This window comes from Eschscholzia californica, unplaced genomic scaffold (assembly GCF_041429995.1).
Source record: "Eschscholzia californica isolate CP2 unplaced genomic scaffold, dmEscCali1.0.p SCAF_4, whole genome shotgun sequence".
Taxonomy (NCBI): Eukaryota; Viridiplantae; Streptophyta; class Magnoliopsida; order Ranunculales; family Papaveraceae; genus Eschscholzia; species Eschscholzia californica.
In genome coordinates, this window is record NW_028238461.1 from 34,690,758 (window position 1) to 34,702,945 (window position 12,188).

The 12,188-nt window shown below is 38.6% G+C and overlaps 1 protein-coding gene and 1 pseudogene across 4 annotated transcripts; both read right to left on the bottom strand.

Annotated features, from left to right (window-relative positions):
• Positions 1–4,941: 4,941 nt before the first annotated feature.
• Positions 4,942–9,160, bottom strand: LOC147544287 (T-complex protein 1 subunit beta-like; annotated as a pseudogene). The gene is made up of 9 exons (XR_015223549.1): positions 9,151–9,160; positions 8,097–8,113; positions 7,883–7,954; positions 7,657–7,768; positions 7,354–7,493; positions 6,879–6,957; positions 6,573–6,690; positions 6,053–6,117; positions 4,942–5,529 (listed from the first exon to the last, which is right to left on the bottom strand). The product of XR_015223549.1 is annotated as a T-complex protein 1 subunit beta-like (transcript).
• LOC147544288 (Tetratricopeptide repeat (TPR)-like superfamily protein) lies at positions 9,041–11,963 on the bottom strand. Of its 3 annotated transcripts, none has more exons than XM_086636366.1 (2): positions 11,302–11,963; positions 9,041–10,751 (listed from the first exon to the last, which is right to left on the bottom strand). In XM_086636366.1, the coding sequence occupies exon 2, from the start codon at positions 10,604–10,606 to the stop codon at positions 9,266–9,268; it is 1,341 nt and encodes a 446-aa protein (XP_086492492.1). In that variant the 5' UTR covers positions 10,607–10,751; positions 11,302–11,963; the 3' UTR covers positions 9,041–9,265. The 3 variants fall into 3 exon arrangements, with proteins under 3 accessions (XP_086492492.1, XP_086492491.1, XP_086492489.1); XM_086636365.1 differs by having other exon boundaries at positions 9,041–9,385; positions 9,754–11,946; XM_086636363.1 differs by having other exon boundaries at positions 9,041–9,486; positions 9,754–11,946.
• Positions 11,964–12,188: the final 225 nt, after the last annotated feature.

The window sequence follows — 12,188 nt, forward strand, 5'->3', positions numbered from 1 at the left end:
TGGGAATCGAGGCATTGCACTTGTTCTAAGTCCAAGTGGGAGTTTGAAGGAGATGTCCTTCGACTAAGATGGCAATGCGAACAATATTTGGAGCTAAACATGTAATTCAGAATCAAAAGGAGCGAATTATCACTACCATTTCACGTGCCCAAAACGAGAGAAAATGACTTCAAGCAAATCAAATTATAAGTGGAGGCAATGATGAGTCTGACGGTGAAAACGAAAGTCAGTTCCGAGCTCGGACGGGGAAGTTATGAAAGAAAGAAGTCCGAGGGTATTTTAGTCCTTTGTAACAATTTGAAGATGTAGAGATAAGGATGCAGGCACCTCTTTGTTTCTAAATTAAAGCCCAAAGCCAAGTCCAAGCCAAAGAAGAATGACAAGGAAAGATTATATGGACACCCTCTCTTTATGGATCCAAGTCAAGTCTGAGTCAAAGTCAAAGTCTTGACCTAGGGTTTTAGTAGTAAAGGGCTACTATTCATCATCTTCTTCTCTATCAACCAAGCTACCAAGAAAGAAGAGAGAGAAGGAGGTTATGGCTTGAAGTTTCTAGGGTTTATTGTTCTTGAAGCTTTAGGGTTTGGAAAGAGCTAGAGGGAAGAGAAAGAAGAGGAAGCCGCCCAAGGCTTTGGCCGACTCGGGCAGCAACAAGGCCGGTCGGAACGAGCAAGGAGCAGATCGGGTGAGTTCCACAGCTCGGACCTGGAGCTCGGATGTGCAAGGAGCAGCACAGTCTAGCACGTAGCAGCAACAGGGACGCGTGCACGAGCAGCTCAGGAACAGCAGCTTCCTCTCGGCAGCAGCTTCTCAAGCTCGGATCTTCATGAGACGCGGCCTGCAGCTCGGACCTACAGCTGAGACGTGCATGGGATGCGGCTGCAAGGCTCGGGACAACACCCTTTGGCCCGTATCTAGTGGATTTGGCCGGATACCATGGTTTTTGGCCGGAAACTTGGCCAGATTTTCTTACTTTTCCGGAAACCTTCTTGGTCCGAAACCTTAGGGTTTTTGTTCTCCTTATCATTGTCTTGCTTCCTATATGGTTTGATTTGGTTTTGGACTAGAATTGGTAGAGAGAGAAAGTTAGGGTTTAGCTTAATGCAGGTTGTGTTCTAAATGGAGAAGATGATGGTGGTCGCCATAGGAAACCCAGAATTTTGCTAAAGGGAGATCGGCTGCAACTTAACTACTCATATTCTCCGGCGGTCTTAGCCTCGAACCACATCGAAAAAGGGGGATTCTCTCTTCATTTTCTTTCCATTTATTATTCAATCACTATGTTTAGCTAACTTTAGTGTGTCGATTATATGAGATGAAATGTGATGAATTGTGATTATGTTTTATATGATTTGATGTTTTGATTATCAATTGATGTTCATTTGATTCGATTATCGTTTCGATCGTATTTTCATGTGTCTTGTCAAGCACTTCGCATAGTTAGTAGACGAAACGAAGTATTCGATATCGATCATAGTCTAAGTTATATTTTCATGTGTCTTGTCATGCACTTCACATAGTTAGGCGACTAGACAACACCGTCGATGACTCGGGTTTAACCGATTATAACGTTTGTTTGACTAAGTATGATCTCCGGATATACGTAGTACTTAGAGACATCTACTTTAGGAGTCGAACATCGATTATACTTTAGAACATTAGATCGGACAACACATAGTCGTAGGTTTATCATATCGGTTTCCCAGTTCGACACCTCTCTCATTTATTTGTTGCATCCCGACTCTTGTTCTTCAGACTCTTCTCTCGAATCTCTCGCCTTTTACTTAAATTGTTTAACTAGTTTTATTTGTTTTATTTGTTTTCTTTATTTCTTATAAACCAATCAGAAACCAAAATTGAAACCCTGTCTTTTTAGTCTAAGATAGTGAGTGACTCGTAGACCGGTGGGCTAGACTCTCCCGATAACCGGACTACCAACCTATCCTTGGATCGACTCTGGTTTTACCAGTTACTACTTGATACCTCCGCTTGGGTGTGCAACCTTTTTGGGTGCATCAAGTTTTTGGCGCCGCTGCCGGGGATAGGTTTAGTAGTTTGGATAACGTCTGTTGTTTTGTTCATTAGTGTTATTTGCTTCTTAGGCGTTTTTATTTTATTTTGTATTTTCTTAATTTCATTTTCTTTTAGGTACCGTTTCAAGAAAAGAGCCAAAAGTGACATAAAGGCGAAGGAAAATGAAGGAATCTAGAAGCTTAAGAAGAAAGGCGAACGAAACGAGAGGAGCACTTGATAGTATCGCATTCTATCTCATCCTTTTTACTTGTGTGTGATTGTTTAGTATATGAGTGTTAGTTCCCATTTTGTGATTGTGTGTTTGCATCCTTGAATATTGTGAGACCATGGCAAGTTTGTCATTTGAGGATGATGAGGATGACATTATTCTAACGATTTCCAACACTAGTCGACCATCTAGAAGTCATCAGGACTACTCAAACTTATATATGAATGGTCCGATTAGTGATAGGAATAGGTGAGTTGAACCTGACCGACCTCGGATTACTATGGGTGAATACCGTCAAATGCATGGAGTCGGTCAGACAAGCCATAGATATAGTCGTAGGGATTATGAGCATGAGGGTAATCAACCCCGTAAAAGTCTTGGAGACTATCGACAAGAATTTGGGATGACCACACCTTCATGTATGGATTTGTCATTTGATGATAACTATAGTTCTATTAATATTGATCGACCACGTCGAAGTCTTCGTGTTTATCGACAAGCATATATGAACGGTTAATTTAGTGATGACAATTCTCGACTCGATGACTTCACTCAAAGAGTCGAGTCTATGTGTATACATGAAGGTAGTGAAGAAAGGACCATGGAGACCATTAACTCGACTTGTGCTATTTGTGTGAGCTTAAATCATTTGACCGAGTATTGTCCCATGATCCATGTTCAGCGAGAGTTTTCATCTAGTTATACTCATGTGCCTTATTACGAGGAGATGTCTGAAGATACTCTCCAAGAATTTTTAGAGTATCAAACTAGATTCAATCGAGATATAAAAGAAATCACGGACCGGATTCTCAATATTGTTGATAGAATTGAGTCGAAGCCTATCATCGACGAGGAAGGGGTTTGCGCATCCCAAACTCAAGAGGAGACTATGAATGATGGTGAGGGTAATACACCTAACTCTAGTCTTAAGTTAAATGTCGAAGAAGCTTCTGATAGACCCTTAGAGCATGAACTGACCGATGAACCTTATTGCTCACTCCCTCGACCATTGTCATCTCACCATGATCAAGCTACATTAGATTTTAATGTTCAGGATGATAGCTCTATGAGCAATTTTGGGGATCACACGATATTGAACTTTCCAACTTCTACCACTTATGATTACTTGGATGAGTTATGTAGAAATGAAGGTGTTTCAACCAACTTTGAGGCTCCCGATGCCTTTAGGGCGTCGATAACGTGGTAGTTGAAGAGATCGCGGATAGCTTGTTGGATTATTTACCTAAGGAAATCACGAACCTTGACTTGGTCCCCGAGCCTATTGCCTTACCCTTAGAGTCTAGTTCGACCTTCCACATGATCTCAAACTCGGTTGTTGACCCCTTTTGGGACACTTCAGACGTCTTCCCTAGCATGTCTACGGACTTAGTGAATTATTTATCCACTAAGCTTGAGGATGACTTTTTGCCTTCGACTGACCTCTTAGCCCTTCACTTATATGTCGATCCTTTTGACGATTTTTTAGTCGTCGTCCCTAGCATTTATGCTAACTTAGTGGACCGTGCATCCACTAAGTTTGGGGATGATCTCTTTTCGATTTTCGTCTCACGTGCACTTCTTTCGTTTAATGTTCTTGTGAGACTTTGAGCATTTGTATATAGTTTACTTTGAGTTGAACCCCAAATCTTCCGTCTTTTGCTATACAATCGTTAGGCCGATTAAGGTGGCCTTTGATGTTTGTGGGTAGCATCTCTGGAAACCCTCCGCGAGACATAACTCGTGCTCTTGTGTGAAAACAAGAGAATCAAAGGCTAATTGCATAGCTCAATGCAATCGTGTATACCCGCGTTAGTGGTAGATTTTACATGGTCATGTTTTTATGTGCTTCACTCTCGGACAACACCCTTTGGCCCGGATCTAGTGGATTTGGCCGGATACTATGGTTTTTGGCCGAAAACTTGTGGCCGGATTTTCTTACTTTTCCGGAAACCTTCTTGGTTCGAAACCTTAGGGTTTTTGTTCCCCTCATCATTGTCTTGCTTCCTATATGGTTTGATTTGGTTTTGGACTAGAATTGCTAGAGAGAGAAAGCTAGGGTTTAGCTTTAATGGAGGTTGTGTTCTTGATGGTGGTCGCTATAGGGAACACAGAATTTTGCTAAGGGGAGATCGGCTGTAACTTAACTACTCATATTCTCCGACGATCTTAGCCCCGAACCACATCGAAAAAGGGGGATTCTCTCTTCATTTTCTTTCCATTTATTATTCAATCACCATGTTTAGCTAACTTAAGTGTGTCGATTATATGAGATGAAATGTGATTATGTTTTATATGATTTGATGTTTTGATTACCAATTGATGTTCATTTGATTCGATTATCGTTTCGATCGTATTTTCATGTGTCTTGTCAAGCACTTCGCATAGTTAATAGACGAAACGAAGTATTCGATATCGATCGTAGTCTAAGTTATATTTTCATGTGTCTTGTCATGCACTTCACATAGTTAGGCGACTATGTGAAGTCTATCAGAACACAAGCGACCAAAAGTGCTTCAAGACGAATTATAAGTTAACTCTTCTACACTGCTCCCTACTATTTAATCTTCTTCCCTATCCAAGTTACCCATTATGATATAATCGCGTTTGATCCAAGGTTAGGAACTATGTTTGGTTAATTCTTTCTGACTAGGTAGGACCATTATGTTTTACTAACATATTATCTTAAGGTAGTCCGCATAAACTAACATTCACTTTTACTAGGACAAAAAAGGTGACATACTAACAAAAATAAGCAATAGACTAGAAACTGTAGAAACATGATACTGCTAAAGCACATACATTGCACCTCTCAGTACAATGGTACATGCTTGACCCATCTCGACACCAGAGAAGTGAATCAACTTATCTTTACCAATCATGATTTCCTCGATAAGCTTGCAATGTCCAAGTTTAACAGATTCGGGATTATCAAAGGGTGAAGCAATTTCACCACCAGTTACCAAGGCAAGGCGCTCAATGCCATCAAAATCAGAATGCTCGATAGCAAGAATTCAAGCATCAGCAAAGAGCTCCTGGGAAGTTGTATATCAACTGTCCGTTAATAAAACAGTTAATTCCATGACCTATGATCTTTCCCACCTTCTCTTTCATTTTCTCCTTTTCCGCCCCTTCAATTTGTGCAACCCTGGACATTGAGTCAGCACGAACGCGAGGCCCATGTATTTTTACTTTATCAGTCAGTATCCATGGCAGTATTTGCTACCAAAATCTTTGCATTCTCAATGCGCTTCGGCTAGCCAATCCTTATTTTCTTGTCAAGAATGAATCTGTAGAGTTAGAATAAATCCAATTAGATTATGCATGCATACATGATACTACCAAGGAAAAATAAATGGATACAAAAATAAGATGTGAAAGGATAACATGATAACACAAAACGAACCAGTAACAAATGCTTTTCTGTACATTTTTGCTTCCATATCATTCTTCAAGCATGAGAATCAAAATGTTCCTGAAGGTCAAGATACTTCGATCGTAGGACCTCCATCGAGTTATACATAAGTACATAACTAAATATTATAAGTTCATAACCTAAACTACTAACTAATAAATAAACACTACTTTCTGCTCTACTACTAGTACTACTGGGAAATCACTCATTAAAATCAGAGGAAAATCATAAAGCCAGGTCACGTATATGTGATGTGGAATAGCATATACATTAATCATATTATCGAAACGACAAGCAAGGAGTCCAGAACCAGTGCCACTTTCGAATAATTGTACTTTTTTAATAATGAACACATGCAACCTATAATGGCGTACCACTATGTAAGTTCATAATCTTACCCTTCGTCCAAGGAGTCTTTCAAGGATCCTCCAGGTTTCTTAATAATTTGAATGGACAGCATAACCTATAAAACATATTACATATCTCAAACGAAATACATAAACGTAAAATGAAAGTCTGCTATACAAACGGTATCGGACACGTTCAGCAAATAACAGGAATAAAACAATTAGTTCGCATTCCTGGCATTGAGCTATTATTACATACATCACTAAAATTACTAACATTCATTTCAAGCTCTAGAGTCAGTCCAAGCTTTATTGCACGGCCTAATATGTAACCCAATAATTGGTGGAAGCAAAAGCTGGAAAAGTGTCTATATCATCTTCAAAAAATTCAGGAATATTGAACACACAAAATCAATTGGTGTCACATGTGGTTATCACATCTGGGAGAGACAGATAATTGGCATGTCAAGTAATCATAATGCACTCTACGCTTTAAACCATGATGCACGCTAGGAAATAAAAAATAATGATAAAGAGGCTGGTAAGTATTTGAGGTATTATAAGTTAATACCTTAAGCCTCATAACAGCATCCACGGCTAGTTGTGCAAAGTGTTCCTTGTCCTGAGAGAGAACTTTCGAGCTTAATGTTGTCATCGCAATCTTCATAAGGTCAGATTTAAATTTCTCTCTATCCAAACGATAGCAGAAATGAGTCGGTGAGAAAATCTTGCACATCATTTTCTATGATTATAATGCCTCTGCATTATTTGTACTAGATCAAAATAGAGTGTATAAAGTAAGGTACAGGCGACACAATCTAGCTCATCATCTTTAGAATGATGAGCAGTCGAGCACAATTATTTACATAATTTTTACCTGCATCCTCTTTGCTAATTGTTATCCATAATTTTCATCAACAAAACATTTCGTGCACATTCAGCTGCCATCCTGTAACCTGTGAAATCAAACAAAAAGTGTTCAGCGCAAGGAAATGTAAGTAATAAATGAAACATTCACGGTAAGTGTCTACAAGTTCTCAGCGCAAGGAACTGTAAGTAATAAATGAAACATTCACGGTAAGTGTCTACAAGTCAAAAAAATAGCACAGATGTCGAAGCAAATTAAATCAATAGGAATGCAGGGCACAGTATGCATGGTTGTGTCCTGCATATATGTTGATTCTATAAATATATTTTGTACGGGTTCGAATATAGAATTTGTTAGACATTTTGACTCAGAAATAATCTGAGTATTAAATTACTAATACAGATAGTTGATTACAAGATTGTTCTATACGTCCAACCAAACAAAAACTGAACATTGTTATTAATAAACTCATCATAAAACAAACCTGCAATTATTGTCATGGGATGGATCTTGGGCTCTTGGCAGAAATCAATTTTTCTGCCTCCCTTAGAAGCTCTCCGGCCAAAACAACCACTACTGTCGTACCATCGCCAATCATCCTGAACTTTCGAAATGTCCAGATATCTAGTTAAGAGAAACTGAAGAAGCTATATGAAACTACTGTTTCCACCATCCATAAACAGTTACTAACAGACAATTGTGATGTCAAACGATTATAAACGGTAAATAATTAATCCTGCCAAATTCCAACGACATAATTTAGCATAAAACATGCGCCAAAGGATACCAACAAGAACTTTGGCAGCTGGGTTGTCAATATGGAGAGACTTTAAGATAGTAACACCATCATTTGTCACAGTAATACTACATCCTCAGCCCGATGATTGTAATATTGTATCCTACACAACAAACACATTGATAAACTACTAAGTACGAGCTCAAGATCCAATGAACAACATTGATATATCAGTGTCGCCAACGGACATTTTCTAGTGTGACGAAGGAAACTTTACCATGCCGTTTGGCCCTAAAGTAGTAGTGGTCTTTACCAAATCAGCAAGCGCCATAGCACCGATGAAAGAATTCTATATCATAGAGATAAAAGCAGAATCATGAATTTAATCAATTGTGTACGCAAGGAAACAACCATAGAAAATGAACTGGTAACCCTTTGAAGTGGGTCACCTGAGCTATACTATGCAAGGATCATATGATATGTGAACTCACCATTTGAGCTCGGTCGCCTTTTTACAAGGTTTGGATTTGTTTGATCTAGGACACGTACGACGGATATATGAGTTTGGGGTTGGAGCGAATAGAACAATTACGAAGATCACCTTTGACGAGTTAAGGGCAACGTCAGTGGGAACATCAAGTTTGCGGTATCTGCCTCTTTTTTTTGTGAAAATGGCTCGTGATACATAATATTTTGAAGTACATGGCTATGCGTCCCGTCTTTGTGCTGCTATAAGAGGATGGCTATGAAGTTAGAGTAGACTCCAATCAAAGCCAATTGACTTGAACTATCTCTTGGCACTCGGATTAGGAAGTTGGTTTTCTTCACTCACATCTTTTCTTTCACTTACATCTTTTTCTTTTTCGAAAGGCCGGCGCTTTGGGGAACTAAGAAAATTTTCCAGGGTAGAAAAGTTTAAAGGGAAAATGAGAATTTTGACCAATTTCCTGGGGTGAAAAATTTAAAGGGAAGTAAAACACTTCTTCTTCTTGCTCATCTCTTACCACTCCCACCACCAAATCTAGCCACCACCACCACTATTTTTCCCCACTTCTTTTTTCGTCTCTCCGTCCACCACCACCTCCTCCCTGTACCCTTCTCTCTCTATTCCTCATTCTCCTCTTCTCTCTTTACCTAATCCAGCAAAGGGGAGCCCTTCACCGGAAAACCGATCTGGTTTGGGAGATCCCAAATCGATGCCGTTTTCCGGCAATGTTTTTTTCTCCGGAAAATGGCTAGAGAGAGGAGAACTTGGGGAAAGAGAGAGGGGGGGGGGGGGGGGGGGGGGGGGGTGGAGAGGAAGGAAGAGAGAAAAACAACGGTGGTGGTGGACGGAAGAGAAGAAAGGTTCTCAAAAAAATTGAAGGTTGCCGGAAATGGTCGGTTGCCGTTAAGTTCAAAGAAAAGAAGAAAAGAGAACTGCAACTATTAAATATGAATTTACAATCAATTGGTTTACCCGTTAAGTTAGAAGGTCGAAATTACATTTTACATGAAGAATCCAAATCTATATATGATGAGGATGAAGTATATACATAAGAATACAAGCTAACATTACCGTGGTAGAATTTCATCGAAAATACCTTCTATCACCAACGGAGACTGCACGATTGAGGCAGATGTTTTGCTTTTTCAATTGTTTTGTTGTGTCTGGAAATCTTTAACCTGAATAATCACTAAGTTTGTATTCATGAACAGTTCTTAGTAACAAGCTATCGGGTGGAACACCATCAGTCCTCATCTGTTTGTATAACAATTTTGCTTCGTGTAATCTTCCAACCTTGCAAAATCCACGAATCAAAATCCCATATGCAACAACATCAGGAAACAAACCCCTATTTACAGCAATATGAAATGAGAGTAATGCCTCGTCCATTCTGCCTGCTTTGCAAAAACCGTCGATAAGAACACTATAACTAATAATATTTGGAGAAACTTTGTTTTGAAGCATATCTTCATGAAGCTCTAAAGAACTTGACATATTTTCAGATTTGAAATACCCATCAATCAGACAAGTGTAAGTGAAGACATTAGGAGAAGAATCCTTTTCTACCATTGAATTGAATTCAACCATTGCCTCATCCATTCTACCTTCTCTAGATAAAGCATTGATCAGTATACTGTATGTAATCGTGTTAGGTTGCATACCTTTACTTGACAATTCTTTGTACAGGCAAAGAGCTTCATTCAACTGTTTCACGCAGGAGTACCCACAGATCATTGTGTTGTATGTCACTAGATCAGGTTGGGGTCCACATTCTATAACTCGCTTAAACAGCCTGGTTGCCTCTTTATCGCGCCCTACCTTAAATAAACAATCGATGATAACATTATAAATTGCTATATCCGGAGTAACTTCGTTTTCTAACATCAAATTGAAAATCCATAACCCGGCTTTTAGATTTTTCTGCCTAAGTAGTCCATCAATAAGCGTGCAGTATGTTATAACATCTGGTGCAAATCCTCTATTAATCATTTGCAAGAATAAAACAAATGCTTCACGCAACCTTCCTTGATCTGATATCCCCTTGATAAGAACAGTGTAAGTTACTACATCAGGAACGACATTATATCTCCCCATTTGTATATACATCGTCGATGCATCTTTTATTCTTCTCATTTTACAACATCCATCAATTAAGGTGTTAAAAGTGATGACATTAGGTTCAAAACCAATCTCCATAGACTTTAGAAAGAATCTAAGAGCATCATTCACCATGCCTACTTTGCTAAGACCCTTAATAAGCACAGAATAAACAAAAACATCAGGAACACAATTTTTCTTAACCATTAACTCGTATAAACTAAACCCATCTCTCAAATTTCCTGCATTACAAAAGCCATCTATAAGACTACTATATGTTAAAACAGATGGCTCAAAACCATGCTTCAAAATCGTACACCAAACCCCACAAGCTTCAATAATCCGACCTTTCTTACAAAATCCATTTATAAGAACACTGTAAGTAACCAAATTAGGAGAAATCCCTTCTTTCACCATTCTTGTATACACTTCACCCGCTCCTTTTAGATCACTAATTTTGACATATCCATCTAAAATTGAACTGAAAATCACAACATCTGGCTTAGTTCCTCGATCTATAGCAATTGAAAGAAGATCGTCCCCATCCTGTATCCGTCCCACTCTACATAAGCCATCAATGATAATTCCGTAAAGCACTACATCAGGAGCCATATCATTCTCTATCATTTTATGATACATCTTAAGGGCTTCATCTAATTTACCCGTCTTACAGTATAACTTGATTAATGTACTAATAGTTACAACAGTAGGTTTAGGACCCAAGTCTAAGACCAAGGAAAGGAAATCAGAAGCAACTCTAATATGATTATCCTTACAGAGGCTATTTAAGATCTTATTACAAGATATTATGTCAGGTATGAACCCTCTCTCAATCAGGGCTCGGTGAAACTTCAAACACTTTTCAATTTCACCATTGCTAATAAATAAATCCATAAAAATGGAATACCCATTTCGTAGTTCTCCATAAATTTTCAAAATGAGGTCAAAACAGCCCAGTTTTGCTAACAAATTAAACAAATTTGAGCTAGAGTGAGGTGAAACTACAATCCCTAATTTCGACATTCGAATATATGTATCTACAGACTTCTCAAGCATCCCATTTGAACAGTAAAATTCGACTAAAAAGCTATAAACAGTGCTAGGGTTCGTACCATAAGTCCGAAAACCCTCAGAAAGTGAAGCAAAAATGTCTGAATCTCCAAAATAAGAGAAAAATCGCTTGGCAACTTTTCTTGCAGGTTCAAACATTTGATGATAAAGTAATATGTGTAAAATACTGGAGTAAGAACGAATAGGATGGTAAGGGTAAAACCCTTTGTTTAAATTCTCGGACCATTCGAAGAATTTAATAGCAGAATTAGGGTTTGATTTTAAACGAGAAAGAATAAGTTCAACCTGATTGGGGTTTATGTTGGAGATAGATAGTGTAATTTGTTTCAAGAGGCGGGGATTTAGTTGGTGAAATGCAGTTACCATTTCATTTATGGCGGTTGAGGAGATGAAAGTGGAGGCGGCGGTGGTGGTGGAGGAATTGCAGAAGGTAAAGTTGAGGAGAGAAGAAGCAGAGGCGGGGATGAATTTGAGTCTGAGTAGTAGTGGAAGTGGTATGAGTAACTTCGAATTTAGGGTTGAGAAGATCATTTGAAATCTCGCGCCTTCTCCGAATTAGTGAATGCATAGTCTAAATTAGGGTTTTTTTTTTTTTTGATGAGGGAGTCTAAATTAGGGTTTGATATGAGAAAGAGGAGGAGGTCGTGAAGTGATTATTTTCTTCATTCTTAACTAACGGTGTGTTTTGCTGCACGAATACATAATAGGATTTCCTAAAAAAAAGATAAAAATTCAAATAATCATGAATTTTATGATTGTTTTTGGGTTACCAAATAGACCATCAAATAGACCATCAAATGTCAACACTTGGTTGTCCGTTAAAATGTTGACATGTATTCCAAAAGTCTTCAGAGGTCCCGGTTCGATCTCCAAAAGAGGTGGAATCTCTAGGTTATTGAATTTGAGATTATTATGATATAAATAATGT

What these genes read in the sequence shown, in the direction of transcription:
- LOC147544288 (XM_086636363.1), bottom strand. Translation starts at nt 11,791, where the DNA reads ATGATCTTCTCAACCCTAAATTCGAAGTTACTCATACCACTTCCACTA. An exon ending in CAAAGAATTGTCAAGTAAAG is followed by an intron (nt 9,487 to 9,753) that starts GTATGCAACCTA and finishes TTTGCAAAGCAG; the next exon opens with GCAGAATGGACGAGGCATTA.